Source organism: Pavona decussata, unplaced genomic scaffold (genome assembly GCF_977016875.1).
Source record: "Pavona decussata unplaced genomic scaffold, jaPavDecu1.1 SCAFFOLD_138, whole genome shotgun sequence".
NCBI lineage: Eukaryota > Metazoa > Cnidaria > Anthozoa > Scleractinia > Agariciidae > Pavona > Pavona decussata.
The window spans coordinates 1-15884 of record NW_028145551.1 but is presented as its reverse complement, the minus strand read 5'-3'; the positions used below and the strand labels follow the sequence as shown (position 1 = coordinate 15884).

Here is a 15884-nt window from a genome sequence, read left to right as displayed (position 1 = left end):
ACATATAGTAGAATCTAGTCAGTTACCGTTTAATAATGAAAGCTTATCTTAGTAGTGTGGTCCTATAGGCGACACAGGGTCTCAGCTTCTGAACTGGATTTCTGGCAAACTACAACGGGGGATCTTATGCCAAGTTGCTCATAAGCTTGAAAGTCGCAGAAGACGTCATTCCATTTTCCCGGTCTTTGTTTTATCGGGCCCCATATGTGAACACAGCGCTCGTTTCTGTTGTTAGGTTCCCCAGGGTTCCATGCCGAATACTTGCCCTCCAGTGGAGTGCCGTCAACCCAGTAGAATTTGGAGTCAGCCCCTCGCTGGAGTCCAAGCCACGCACCTGCATACCACGCGTTGCTATTCTGCCTCTGGAACAGGTCGAAAATAAAGTCGTTTTCCTTGGCTGATCGGATTACGACGAGACCAGCCCCCATGTTTTCGCATATTTGCCGAGCATCAGAAAATTTTGCGGTTGGAGTATCGTCGATGTAATAACATGACCGTTCCTGTCTAATCCAGCCGGGTGGACAACAACCTGAACGAGCAAATGTGTCAAATGTGACATGAGATATGTATTTTTTATCTTGTGAGGAAATAAAGACTTTTATTATTATTACTTTTATTATTATAAAGAAGAAAAACGAATCATGAAGTAAAATGAGTGGAAATTAAACCTGGTTCAGAGTGCAATACTATCTTTTGTTCCTAAAAGATAAGTTGAGAAATGCATTAGACGCAACGATTGTCTTTAAAGCTTTAAATTTGCCCAAGACCAAAGCGGCAAGACGATCAGAGATGTCAGAATTTTACATGCTTCTACAGACCTGGATCACTAGAATGCTGGAGATGATAAACAGGTTATAGACGAGCAAGACGTGTGTATTCCATATTTTACACTCATTTTGTTCTTGCATCCCACGAAGAAGTCTATCAGGTTCCAAACCGGAATACTGGGCACTTACTATATATAGTCCTATATATTTTGCATGAATATCTTTTTTCTTTTTTTTTTTTTTCTGTTACATCCGTATGGGTCATTCTTGTAATCTATAATTTATTGCACATGAATAAGATGTGATGAGATCTCATAGTGCTATTAACACACAACGTAGGCGACATTATTTCTGGTATAAGTTATTTCGCAAGAGTGGTTTCGCAGTAAAGTATTGCACAAGAAAGACATTATTTCTAGTTATAACGGCGGTTTTTAAATCATGAAAAACCGAACCGTTTCTTGATGCACGCTTTCTGATTTTATTTTTTCACTTAAAGTCATCCTCTGAGTGCAAGTATTGTTGTAGGCCAAACGGCAATCTATTCCCTGGCTTGACACATCGGTTCTGAACGGGTGGTCACGGCCCAGGCTTAACAGTTTCAAAAGTTGCGTACCGAGTAACACTTGTCTGAAATGGTGCAAGTCGCCTCAACGTACATTTTCAGTTGTTGTGAAGCAAGTTTCATAAACATTGATAAAATCGACAACGCCAGTAATCCCCTACATGATTCATACTAACCTGAGCAACTGAGTTCAATTGCAGCAATTATTTTATCGAGTAGTTTATGGACATCTTCCTGTTGTTTCTTAATCTCGTCGTTTTGCTTCTTGATTGCAGCTGCAACTTTCCTCTCCTCTGGGGAACCTGTAAGCAAGCAGTGAGAGGCATTAAAGAGCCGCCGTTACACGAAACTTTTAGCTGAAACTTGTGTGCAACATGGTCGGTTTCGTGAAACTTTTTCGAACTTCCGTTGCGACACAACTTTCACGAAAAGAAGAACCGCTTTCTACTTCTGCAACGGCTCGATACGGTTGCAGTGGTGAAAAAACAAGAGTTTCACCGTATAACACCACTTCATGAAACTGGTCTCGTTCGGCGTAGCACAGAAGTTCCAGCTAACAGTTTCAACGTGTAACGGCGGCTTAAGAAACGTAACGAATGTTATCTTTTTGGTCAATGTCCTGGTTGGTTTGGTTTTTGCTGCATTTAACCAGAAATTAACGTCATTTCTTATCTCGGTCAAGTCGTACGGACCGATCGCCGCGCTCAAGCCAAATATTTCCCTGTCCGGTCCTGACACTTAGCCAATAAGTGTTCGATGGTTCTGTTAGCTTCACAAAACCGTACCTGTTCACAGTCGAAAACAAATTTTACACTTAACGAAACCTGCGAGACTAAAAAGGAAAAATATACAAACGAATGACCATTTGCATGTACTGAGCGATCAAGTTCACCGAAAGTATTCCCTTTCCCCTGCTTCTGTTCTGCTCTATTCAAGGAGTTATGGGGTTGAGCTATGGACAACATAAAACAGGGCCATTTTTTGCTGCTTTTATGTATGTTCTTTAAAAAAAAAAAAATGGTTATTTTAGTTTAGTTTAAAATCCTCGCAATTGCCAGGGGCTTTTGTACCTTGCCCGCAATCTTCACTTTTAGGACAAGTTTAAACATCGCATTTAATTTTAATTTCTATTTAGGTTGAATTATTGAATTGGGCATTGGAGTAAAACGTCGAATTTAATAGAGGCGCGTTTCCTTCATTATAGAGTTTTATTGAGTTCGTTACCGGGTCCCGTTTTCATTTCGAGTATTCTCCGGCGCCATTTCAAATATGGCGGATAATGGCAGCTTTTCACTTTTTCTTAGTTTATAAATATTTTTGCCAGTGGAGTTAAATGAATAAAGACTTGGCAAAATGTAACTTTTACTAATAAAATTATCTGAAACCTTCAAGAAATCTATAAATTAAGCGATGACAAGAATACAGACGTTTAAGTTAAACTGGATTTTAGCCTTCAGTTTCATGTTGCAGAGCTCTATAACAAGCCATAGCGATAATTCGATCAGAGATGTATTCATTCGACTTCATCGAATGAATATGTGTGTTATTGAATATGAAAATATATATTTTATCGAATGAAAATATATTTTATCAAGTGAAAATGTATTTTATCAAAAAAATGTCTTTTACGAATGAGCATACATTTTATCGAATTTTGCTACATTTCAGCAACCATAGAAGGGAATTGGGAATAAAAACGACAATCGCAAAACAGGCAGTACATAATGGCCGATATTATTAAATTAGAGTTAAATGCGACGGCAAAGCCTGGCCCAACAGTTCCTTGATAGGTCAACCCCTGCTTTGCATCGATAGCTGAATTTTCAACCGAAAACTAGACTAATCGAAGGGAAAAAGCATTAAACGAATCATATAACATTGCTCTTCACAGTAGCCTATACTTTGTCATTTATTTTGCGTGAACCTACCTGAAGGCCTTACCGGTTGCTCTGCCATAATAGCCACGTGGAGAAGGAAGAACACCAATTTCTTGACAAGCATCTGGAATCTGTAAAATCAAAGTATGGCGAGACAGGCATTTTATTTATTTATTTTTTTTATTATTATGTTTATTCAAATTCCAAATTACACCGCATTGTACGATTTAATCGTATGAATTTCAGGTCCGCTCGAAACAGAATACGAGATTTCTTAGAATAAAACAAATAACTTAAACTCTTAGGGAAATGTGTGTCGGTTAATCGCCATAGTCCTTGTTCTTGTAGCCAGGAAAAATTATACGAAGCGGGCGACTTTTAATGCAATGTTTTGCTCTGGTGGCGTGTTACAAGTTTCTTTACCGTCCTTGAAAGCAGCAGTATGCTAACAAATCGACCAGCCCCGCGCTTTCTTACGCGGTCACAATTTTTCACGCAATCGGCGGACTAGCTTTTTTTTTTTAATAAGAACGTCTAATTTTGAGGCTGAGGCTGAACGTTCTTATTTTTGTTTTTGGCAATTTAAGCCTGAAGTTCATTGTTTAAGTTTTTAATAGATCTATGCAGTCGCAACCAACACACCTATCAAAAAGCAATATGTGCCGTAATGGCGTGTCAAGCTGCTTGTGATACGCTTTGTTGCGCGGCTTACATGTATTCTAGCGCTGCAGTGGCTGAGTACTGTTTATTTTAAAATCATTTGGTCAATTACTGACTCTCAGCCTGGGTAATGTTCTGAGTATGTTCTTGAATTTTCAGCTAATCTCAGCCTGAACGCTCCTATAAAAAGGATCTTAAAAAAAGTATCACTGAGTTAACTCTTATTAAAAAAAATGTACATGTATCCACGTTTTAAGAGGGTGGGCCAGTATTAACATAATAGTGTCGTTTTTAAAAATCTTCTTTGTAAGATCGGAGGAAAGTTTTGACTTTAAAATGTTGCCCCAGCAAAACGCTTCCCAAAACATCGCCTTCGAGCTTTTGTGCACGGCATTGATAGTAAAACAACACAGTGTTGTTGTAGGAATCGTCTCATGTACACAGCGTGAAAATCATGAGGCCATCTGCTGATACATGTTAAATTTCGACACAATAATAATTATTTTTTCAAGCGTATATTTCAAAAACGCCCTTTTTTGGAATTACCTTGCTTAGCGCGCTGGTTTAGTTTTAATTTTAGCTTAGTTTTAATTTTGGATAAAAACGTTCATTTTCGAGCGATACGTGAGCTGTATCGACTTTGGAAAAGCTCTTTTCGAACTATTCGGAAAAAAGGAATACTCCGAAAACCCGATTGTATGTGTAATTTTGCATCCAGCCAAATGTACTTCATTGTGCTCTTTTAAGAAAAAGTTTTTTTCCGGAATAGCCTCAAAAGGCTGCCTTATTTTACGACGGTCCTTGCTTGTTTCTTCGCTCTGCCGGCAACAGGCGATAGGTACGTAAACAACAACATTAAACAAGGGTTTTTAGTTGGACTACATCATACTCTATAACATTTCATTAAGTGTCACAACACAACATACCCGAATGTACTCACGGCTCTCTTTTCCAGCGTTCTATTCTTATTTGTCTTCCTTAACTCGGAGCGACCAGCTCAGCTATCAACAAATTTCAGACAAAAATTTGAAAAGTAATAGTTTACATCTGCCCCGAACAATTTAGACTAGGACAATAAAGAAACTTATTTTACGAACTTAATGATTTTAATTGTGCAATCTGAATATATTTCGATTTTGTGTCTCAATTTCTATTGGTTTCAATAATTTTTGTTTCTTATTATTTGCAGGGCCCCATCGAACACCCTCAAGGCGAATGAGCTCCTGTGTGGTTATCAGTCTACAAACCTACTGCTAAAATTCGCGTATCGAAAAAATACCAGTGATATACATGGCAAAGAAGTTACTAAGAAGAACAGGAAGGGTTGTCACACCGATGAATGGTATAATACCGAAAGTTAGTATGGTTTGAGAAGCGGTAGACGTCATGAAATCTAATGAGATGTTCCTTTTTATAATATGTAGATTAGCTAACGCTTTCCTCAAAAACATATAGCTTTATAACCAGCAGTTTTTTCGTTCCTAAAAATTTTGTTGGGTTCTGATACAAAATATAAAAAAAATCGATAACCTGGAATAGATTGTTAACGTAATCTAAAACCAACGGGGAAAAAACTAGGGCGAAAGTGGATGGTCAAACTAGCCCTTGGTAGAGGGACCGAGACAAAATTTCTCTATTGCAGCTGACTCATATGGAAAAATACAACCTGCAATTACTAAAATTTATTAGCCTTTTGCTGTTAATATTATCAACACGTCTGTCAACTTGCCTGTAAGGCACTTATTTATATCACCCCCTGCATAATTTTATAAAAAAGTTAGCGAGGGTCGGTTGAATTGTTGTCCGCTGCGCATGCTTGCCTTTAGTTGTCAAACAATTGTCTTTTCGGTTAGTTCTTTAGTGAAAACGCTTTCTGTTTTTGGAGGGCCAAATTATGACTAGAGGCTTCTAAGGTTGTTGGCCGTGCCATCGTGATTCGGGGTAAATGCTTCAGCGAGGTATTCTGGAGCCTCATTATTTAGGATTTTATGCATTATGACTGCAGTATAATGTTGACCTCAAACTCTAAGGGTGTCCCACTTCAACATTAATGTTAACAATGACATCAGGCGATCTTGTTTCCAGTCACTTTGAGCAATGATCCGAGCTGCTCCAAAAATTTTGGAGTCTGTCTAATCTATCAGAAAGGCCTTTGTTTAAGCCGGCCAAAACCACATTACAGTAGTCAAACAGAGGAGTTAACAATAAATATTTCATGGGCAAAGTTTCCACGGGAACAAAAGGTCTAACCTGTTTTAAACCAGCAAGGCTGAAACATATTTTCTTAGCTAGGTGGTCAATGTGAATAGACCAGGACAGCTTCTCGTCAAAATAAATACCTAGAGATTTGCTGGCCTGCACTTTCTTTATTTCTTTGAGAGGAACGGTTCAGATTGTGCAGCTTTGTATCTAGAACAAACTAATTAGAACTCAGTCTTAACTACTTTTCAGCTTAACTTTTTGCAGGAATCATTGTCCAATTCTGTCTAGTTTTCAGATAACCTTATTTTGTAGTTAAACAAGGCAAGGTACCATTATTGTTAGATATGTATCTTCGGCAAACATGGCAGCTTTCGAACTGTTAGGGTTAGAAATCCACAGGTCGCACATAGGAATCGGTGGATGCCTAAGCTATTGGTCAAGAATCAACGCGGAAGTCAAAGATTACGTTTCCAAGTGCAGCGTTGCCAGTCATACCATCCAGAGCAATGCTGAGAATAACTCCAGCCACATGAAATGCCCAGTCGTCCACGGTCCAAAGTCGGAGCTGACATTTTCGAGCTTGGACCACAACAGTTCCTGATAATGGTGGACTACTGGTCAAATTACTTCGAAGTACATGAACTGAAACGAATCACACCAGCAAGCGTGATCCGCGTACTTACAGTCCAGTTTGCCAGACATTGTGTTCCGGAAGTCCTTGTTGCAGACAACGGGGCACAATTAAGCTCGTCTGAATTTGCGAATTTCGCCGAGATGTGAAAATTTGAGCACAAGCCCGCGCTATCCTCAGTCAAGCGGAAAAGCCGAGAACGCCGTCAAAGTTTGCAAAGCGCTGTTAAATAGAGCACGAGCCGATAACAAAGATCCTCTACTAGCGTTTTTAAACTGGGGAAACAACCCGTCAGAAGGTCTAGGAACCTCACCAGTCCAACGTCTGATGGGCAGAAGAACACGAACGCTGTTGCCAACTCACACCAAACTGCTGGAGCCAAAAGTAGAGAGCCAGATAGGAGACAAGTTGGGAAGGTGCAGAGCCATACAAGAGCAGCCGTACAACTCGAAGAGTCTACCGTTAACACCGCTACATCCAGGTCAAGCGATCAGTATGAAACTCCCTGAAGAAACTAAATGGTTTCTTAGAAGTTGTGTGAGGATTCTTCCAAACCGCTCGTATGAAGTAGAAGTTGCCGGTCGCCACGACCGTCGCAACAGGCATCAGCTCAGAACAACCGCTGAGAGACGGCCATCTCCTTCACTCGAAGAAGATCTTTTGCACGATCGTCCACAGACTGCAAAGCCTCCCAGCACAAGTCAAGACGTAGAATTGGCTATCAATCATGACCAGCCTGATGTCCAACTGTTGATTACGGCGAACGTGTCCGCCATGTTCTGACAGCCGTGGCATGTTTCACATTCGTCATTGCTGGTTTGCAAGCCATTGCTTCGCCTCCTTCTTTTTCGGCTGGAGTCTTCCTTGGTTGTGGCTTGTTCGTCCGACATTTTGCCTGTTTATTGGGTTCTTACAGAGATGACATATGGTATTTCGGTGGAGTGCGTTACAGTGCGTCCGACCTCGCCGAAAGCTAGTCCAAGCCCCCAGCACATGTCCTAACTGACCATAACTAGTGGGCTACAAAATTACGAGCTTAATAATAGAGAAAATTTGCAAAGTTGCAATTGTGGCCTATGTTCAACTGTCTTCCTTTCCGATCTTTCTTCGTTCCTAGTAAAAGAATAGTCTAGACACAGTTTAGAGCCTTCCATGCCTTTATCAACCTCATCGCATCATTTAACGAAACTTAACTTGAGATACGTGGTCCGTTTTTTTGAGGGATACAAATGCAGAGTAATAACTGAAGGATCATCACTGGGATAAATGAAAATAAGAAAAAAAATACAAAAATAAAACAAGAAAGGGTGAGAACAGCTCGATAAAGTCCTTAAGGTTACCGTATACCTTTAGAGGCGTCTCGCGTCCAAGCGATGTAGCGCGTCTGGTTTAAACTGTACATACCAAAACCGCTACATCAAACTAAAGTTTATAGAGCTGGCTATTAAACTATACTAAGAATTTTGAAATAAATTGAATTGTCGAATTTTTAGCGTTGTTTTCTCGAATCAATTTTCTCATATGAAGGGAACACTTTAAAGAGCTAAACCCCAAAGGAAATTTGTTCGTTTGCCTTCAAATTTGAACGGTAGCTAGTTTAACATAAACACAAACATGTCTGCGAATTTGTTTTTTCAAAATATTGTTTCTTCGAGAACGATTTTTGTACGATCACTCCATATTTTTTTAATCCTATTTCGAAAATGTTCTGTAACTTTTCCCTACAATTGAATATGGCAAAACGCAGATATTTTTTTAGTGCTTTGGGTCCGGAAACTGACGAGCAAATTAAATTAGCGTTAACAAAATTCACTTTGACTCGTAGCTTTCAAAGGGTGATTCGGACGCTCGCATTAAGAGGTCGTGAAAAATTCGACAATTCATTTAATTTTCAAATTCTTGGTATAGTTTGGTAGCCAGCTCTATAAGCTTTAATTTCATATAGGGTCTGGGTATCTACAGTTTAAACCGGACGCGCTACATCTCTTGGACGTGAGATACCTCTAAAGGTAAACGGTAACCGTAAAATGACGATAATAAGTTATTACCAGATGTCTCTCTGGTAAAACGGTTTTTTTCTTTCTTTTTTTTTTTTTTTTTTCTATTCAGACTCAACTTGTATTTTTTATCTCAAAGAAGAGAACATCAAAGGTTCCAAATAGGCCACTTGGGAAGTAGCCATTAGTTGTGAATAAATAGCAAAGGTACATACATCTTCAGCTGTTTGATCAGCTTTGGAAGTTTCCAAGTTTCTTGTTTATTTAATAGATCCTTTATTGACAAACGACGCTTCATTTTACATCCATGATTTTTACCAGATTCGCCACTTACACAAGTCGTGTAAATGGTTAATCAAACATTTGTTTTACACTCGTTCGAGTCGATCCGATCACACATGTCAAAGCCTTTCTTCTTGAACAATTGGTAAGTTAGGCAGGTTTTGTTTCTTTACACTGAACATGTTGTCGTTGGAGACAACGATGTATTGGGTTGTTTGTGACCAATGGGGGAGGGGGTACTCCTCGATATTCTCGGTAGGCAACTTCAAATTGTCTGTGAAAAGTTGATGACTATCGCGATGAAAAAAAAGCTGCCAGTATAAAAAGTTAAAAATACGTTTAAAAGAATTGCCAAATTAAAACGTACAGGAAAGGTCCCACCATGCGCTATGCAACGTATTGAACACACTCCTATAGAAGGTTTTCATTCACGTGACTACCAGCCATATTGGTTTACTAAAACAAAAGAAAGTATTTGCACAAAAATAGAGTTCAATTCCCAGAGGCTTAGTTCGGGACACCAATATGGCCGCCGTTTCTTTGTTTTGGGACACCAACATGGCCGCCGTGACGTCACGTGAAAACACTCTATAATCTGTAATTACTGCTTGTTTATTATTTAGAGCTAAGGCTGATATTTTAGCTAACAGATCTATAATTTAGTCTTACCGACACCACTTCCTTTATTCCTCGTTTTCTTTTTTTTTTTTTTTTTTTTCATTTTATTTCAGAGTACACCGTTATAAGAAAGAAGACTTAACAACAAAAACAAACGCCTTTTGCGCCAAAGCAATGTAAAATATGAATATATACGTTGTGGCCGCAAGCGTCTGAGCTGCAACTTACTCCTGAGTATGATAAGCTGTCAGATCGCCCATCTTCCTCTTGACAAAAGCTGTCGAAAGTAAGACGTAATAAAATAAGTTTTCTTCCATGGTAGCTTTATTTTCGTGCATTTTTCAGGTCATATCGAATTATGTTAAAAAAAAGTGGTTAAAATGCGAAAATGACTGTGCGATTGTTATATACCAATGTAAAGAGAAACATATCAGTGAAAGATCTCCTGGGTCTGGATGCCAGGAATTTGGAAAAAACTGCATAAGGATAGAAAAAGTTAATCAGGGCGTATTAACTTTTCTTACGGGAGAGTAACCTATGCGTAAAGGACCCCCTTGAGCATGTGCAGTAGAGTTTCGCAGTGTCTATCGAGGGGAGGGACCCAGGGGGCCTGCGCGCAAACCTCACCAGGGAGGAATAAAAGTGACTATGGAATTCTTAAGAATCTACCACCACGGTGAAATTTTGTCCTTCCTGGATCCTGATTAAGGTAAACCACTAGGCTCAATTATTCAGCCGCTGTTCGGTAAAATGCCCCCCCCCCCCCCCTCCCCGAAAAGTCTCTTCTCGGGGGAGGAGAGCAGGACCCGAGGAAGCGGCGGAAATCTAGCCAAGTAACCCACCACATTAGGTTTCACAAGATCTGCTACAGAAGGGCTTACTGACTAAAGTTGTGCAACAGCATAAACCATCAAAAAGTGCCCGATACAAGAATCTTAAGACTTTTTAAATATTATTTTAATTGATTTTCAATGTTCGTTACATGATTTTATTGTAAATTTAAACGCAGAGCTAGTCACGGGTTTCCGCCTAGCTGTTATATCAGATGTTAACATACTGCCATCATAATAAAATAAATCTTTTAAGAGGGGGCCTCTTTCACTAAAAAGTGGTTTTCATGGGGGTCCTCTAATGGAATTACGCTAAGTAAATTAACTTTCTTTCAAAAGATTAGTTGTAAAACAAACAAATAAGGGCAAGACAGTGCAATAACTAACCTACTCTAAGCACTTGTATTTGACAAGAAGATATTTGTAAGTTCCAAAACATGGATCCCCAAACACTGAGTTACTGGCATGCAGCACACAGCTGGCTTTCCCTTGGCACCTGCTCTGCACAGTGGGAAGAGTTCTGGCCTCACGGCAATTGGTGTTGGAAACTTCTTCAGAACGGCATGTCTCAAGGTCCAGTCTGCCATACAGTGCCTCCTGAATGTCAATTTTTCTTCCGTTTGTGCAGCTGATGGTTTTGTTGCCGTCCTCGCAAACAGTGACGGACAGCAACCCACCTGAATGAAATAAAAATAGGCAAGAAAATGAACAACTTACAAATTAAGACAGCATTCTTTCTTGTCCCTGTGTGGTGCTTCACCATGTCCGTATAAAACTGAAGAACCCCCACAATTCAACAAGTAAAAAAAAAACCAAAAAAAGAATATGTCAAATTTCTGGCGTAAAAAGTGGTCGCGGTTCTTTAATAAATTTGAGAGGCGGTCGCTTACGAGAGAGTTCTTGAAACAGTATTTAACTGAGAAACAAAACGGTTGTTTACGAAGTGGTCGCTTACGGGAGGTGATCGCTTACGAGAAGTGGTCGCTATGAGAGAGTTGACTGATATAGTTTTTAACGCCGGCAATTTCAACTTTTAACCTCTCCAATTGTTATGAAATTTCTTTTCCTCGAATCAAGCTTTTTGCAAAGTGTATCTTACCCTTTGTTTACCGGGTGTGCGCTATTTTTTCCCATGTTTTTTTCGCTACAAAAAGTCTGAACTACTTGATGCATTGCGTGCCGCGATTTGAATTTCGTGTAACACGAATTACAGAAATCCTCAACAATACTCAATAACCTTTTATCATCGTCTCTTTCAAAGTAATCCTGTACATATATTTTTAGTTCACTTATTGTTAAAGCGTTCCCCGTATAAATTAATTCGGGAAGGATCCGCCCAGAGGTCCGATCCCTTACCCTTTTATATACCATTTTTGGCAGATAAGGTACCCATTTCGTATACCTTCCATTAGAAAATAATGAAAGGCCTTTTTAAATACCTAAATGACAGATTTCCCTACCCTTTCATATACTTCGACTCGTGAAATCCCTACCCTTTCATATACCTGATTCGTGAAAAAGGTACCCCTTTCAGGTGGAGCTTCCCCGTAAAAGCCATTCTAGGGAGTAACCCCCGGGGATTTGAAGTCCAAGTGAGACCGTTTGACAACAATAATAGCGGTTACATTCTGCAGTCGTGTTGGAAGACAAGAGTCACGCCTGTGATTCTTGATTCATTTCAATGTGTTTCAGGCCTGTAGCAAGGCTAAAACAACTGAGGGGGTTTAGCAAAATGGTGAAACAAAACTACCCCCCGTCACTCAAAAAAGAGACTGATTTGGGAGTTGAAACTGGGGGCACTGTCACGGCGATCTTGGTGTATTTTGGTCAAACCCGCTCAAATTTTTGACAAAGAAACTTTCTATAACGTGAAATTTTGCACGGCAAGCCTCGCACTGAATTCGCGTCTGACCTAGGCTTGCCGTGCGAAAAGAAAGTTTCTTATTCCCCCGAGACTCAACATGGTCGCCTAGTGATAAGGGTCTATCGATAGCAATTAAAGTATTGAAGCTTGTGATTGTCGATTGGTCATCGATTGCCCAATAGCAATGGATATCAATTAACTAATTGTCACCGATTGTTATCGATTGACGGATTGAATTTACGATGATCGATTGTCATCGATTGATTACGCCGGGTAAGCAGTTTCAAAAGTTGTGTACTGAGTATCACTTGTCCGAACTTGTGTCAACTCAAAGCAAATTTTCAGCTGTTGCAAAATAAGTCTCACTAATCGTTGAACAAATCGGTAACTCCGGTAATCCTCTACCTGATTCCCACTAACCTGAGCAACTGAGTTCAATTGCGGCGACTATTTTTTCGAGTAATTTGTGGACATCCTCCTGCTGTTTCTTAATCTTGTCGTTTTGATTTTGGATCACAGCAACAACTTTCTGCTCCTCTGGAGAATCTGTAAGCAATTAGTGAGAGGCATTGGAAGAAGCGTAACGAAGGTTGATCCATCCGCAAAGTAAGCGCTGGGGAGCCACCTCGGGGTCAAAAGCTTTGTTCAGGACAACTAATTTTCGAGGGTCATTTTGTTAATTCAATGAGTCAATTTTGCTTCAAAATTAGAGTAACAATAACCCTTTCATTAGAGTTACACTTTTTCAGTTAATAACTAAGCTTAAACCAAACGGTCGATTTACAACAGGAACACAAACAGTATGCTTGTAATTTATTAGCAAAACATCACAAAAGTTATTAAAATGTCAGTTACTTGCACATTTGAATATAAACTTTGAGATGTTAATGTATAAGTGCATGCGTACTACGTGGACACTGTATATCGAATAAACACAGGGGCCACAACCAGGGTTATGGCCCCTGATAAACACTTGGAAAAATGTACCTTTTGCCAATTAAATTATCAGTACACATTAAGCGATGAAAAAACTGCCATAAAAAAAAACGCAACGCCTTGCGCCAACAACAAATTGGAAAATCGCCATCCCCACCTAAACTGCAAGGTAAAGCTTTAGACGTGGTGAGAAAGAATTTCACGAGAGGGACCAAATAAATCTTACTAAAAAATATTTTAAAGGGCGTAAAAACAAAAGTTTGTAAACAGAAGCAACAAGAGTGTAAAAATTCAGGGGAAGTTAACCACAGAGACCATGACGCCAAAATGTCTTTGGAACGAAAATACAAAACATCCGACAGTCAAACGTTAAAACAATATTGCAATCCTCCAAACAATTATGTTCATAAACAAGCCAATTTGGTCGAAGGACTGCGATAAAAAGCGGCAAACATGGGAGTAGGAGTTGTGTAGTTCTTCCAATCTATTTCACTCGTTTTCAATTGGTTCTTCGCCCTCTTGTCGAGGTTCTGCGAGGTTTTCTCACCAGTTCAAAATATTTCTTCTTCTTCTTCTTCTTCTTCTTCTTCTTCTTCTTCTTCTTCTTCTTCTTCTTCTTCTTCTTCTTCTTCTTCTTCTTCTTCTTCTCCTTCTTCTTCTTCTTCTTCTTCTTCTTCTTCTTCTTCGTCTTCTTCTTCTTCTTCTTCTTCTTCTTCTTCTTCTTCTTCTTCTTCTTCTTCTTCTTCTTCTTCGTCTTCTTCTTCTTCTTCTTCGTCTTCTTCTTCTTCTTCTTCTTCTTCTTTTTCGTCTTCTTTTTCGTCTTCTTCTTCTTCGTCGTCGTCTTCTTCTTCTTCTTTTTATAATTATTATTATTATTATTATTATTATTATTATTATTATTATTCTTTCGGCCAATAAGTTTTGTTTGTGGGTTTCGCCCAAGGACTCGATTATATCGAAGCGTGAGACACGCTGAATTTATTGGTAGCACGACGTGAACAAAGTGCAATGAGAGCTCCCGTGGTTTCAACGTGTTAAAAAGATTCCAGCAACTCTAGATTTCCGCTTTTATTATTAAAAAAAATACATTTTCCTGTAAAATTCCCTCAAGCATATAGATTTTGAAATTTTTGTGGTAATGTAAGATTAAGTAACTTTAAAATGACCAAAGGAAAAAAATGGCTGTTTTAATCCTTGACAGTCGGTCGTATCCTTACTCACTAAATTAGAATGAAATGCAACATTTAAGCTGGCCCTGACAGTTCTTTGATGGAAGTCGACATCTGCTTTATATTCATAGCAGAATCTTCAACCGGAAACAAGACCCATTAAAGACAAAAAAGCATCAAAGGAAACATAGCATATAGCTTTTATTTTACGCTCTTTTTTATAAGAACGTCTAATTTGGGGGATTGAGACTGAACGTTCATATTTTTCTTTCTTTTTTTTTTTTGGCAATTTGAGCCTGAAAAGTTCTTAAGATGTTCTTAAGTTACCTCTTACGTGACCGAGACACCTATCAAAAAGCAATATGTGCGCCGTAATGTGGTGTCAAGCCGCTAGTGACATGTTTTCTAGTGCTGCATACAAGATGTCGCGACAGCCAACTCTCGGTAAATTTGGCTTTACGAAAAGTATCGACCACAGAGGTTTGCAACGTGACATTAAGCTGCCAGATTTTTCGGGGAAAAGGCAGAAAACCATCATGCATAGCGAATGAAATAATATAAAATAGTGTAATAAAAATGTTCTTAGCTAAATCTCACCCTGGGTAATATTTTTAGTATGTTATTAAATTTAAGGTAATCTCAGCCTCAAAGTTCCTATAAAGAAAGGTTCGTATAAAAAAAAAATTAAGCTACCTGAGAGTCTTACTGGTTGCTTTGCCACGATAGCCACGCGGAACAGGTTGAGCAGAAGAAAGAACATCAATTTCTTGACAAGCATATCTGGATTCTTTAAAATGAAAATGTGGTGAGACGGGCTAAAATTAGTACTTTATTTATTTTGTTTATTCAAATTCTCAATTACATCGCATTGCACGAGACAATCGTATGCATTTGAGGTCAGTTAAAAACAAAAGACGAGTTTCCTTGGAGTAAAACAATTAACTAAAACTCTTAGGGAAATGTGTATTGTAGTTTTATTGGACGGCGCTTAGCATCCGGTTCTGCCTACGTTGGACGGATTTGAAGCTTTAATTTTCAGTATGTTGGTTGATCGTCACAGTCTCTGCACCTGTAGCCAGGAAAAATTATCGAGCGGACAATTTTTAATACAATTAACGGTTTGGTCCGGTAGCATGTTCTAAGTTTCTTGACTGCCTTTAATTAAAAGCAGCCCCATGCTAAAACAAACTCACCCGATCCCGTGCTATGTTACGCAGTGACGATTTTTTACGCAAACGGCGGACTAACATTGTACCCGCGATTTTTTTTTTCTGTTTTTTTTTGTTTTGTTTTGTTTTGTTTTTTATCAGAACGTCTAATTTTGGGGCTGAGACCGAATGTTCTTACCTTTTTTGGCAATGAGACTGAAAAGTTCTTAAGTTGTTGCTAAGTTACCTGTTACAGTATGACCTATCAAAGAGCAATATACGCCATAATGTGGTCTCAAGTTGTTTTTAACATGGTTTGTTGCCGGCTCACATGTACT

At 39.0% G+C, this 15884-nt stretch overlaps 1 protein-coding gene across 1 annotated transcript in view; it reads right to left on the bottom strand.

Annotated features, from left to right (window-relative positions):
- LOC146467067 (uncharacterized) overlaps window positions 1-15181 on the bottom strand; it is a 30391-nt gene extending 15210 nt beyond the window's left edge. The window contains exons 1-6 of the mRNA XM_085126371.1: window positions 15092-15181; window positions 12714-12839; window positions 10821-11106; window positions 4796-4867; window positions 3261-3340; window positions 1509-1634 (exon numbers count right to left, since the gene is read on the bottom strand). Coding sequence (XP_084982497.1) covers window positions 1509-1634; window positions 3261-3340; window positions 4796-4867; window positions 10821-11106; window positions 12714-12839; window positions 15092-15176 — 775 coding nt within the window. The 5' untranslated portion in view covers window positions 15177-15181. The remainder of the gene's footprint in view (window positions 1-1508; window positions 1635-3260; window positions 3341-4795; window positions 4868-10820; window positions 11107-12713; window positions 12840-15091) is intronic.
- Between the last annotated feature and the right edge of the window lie 703 nt (window positions 15182-15884).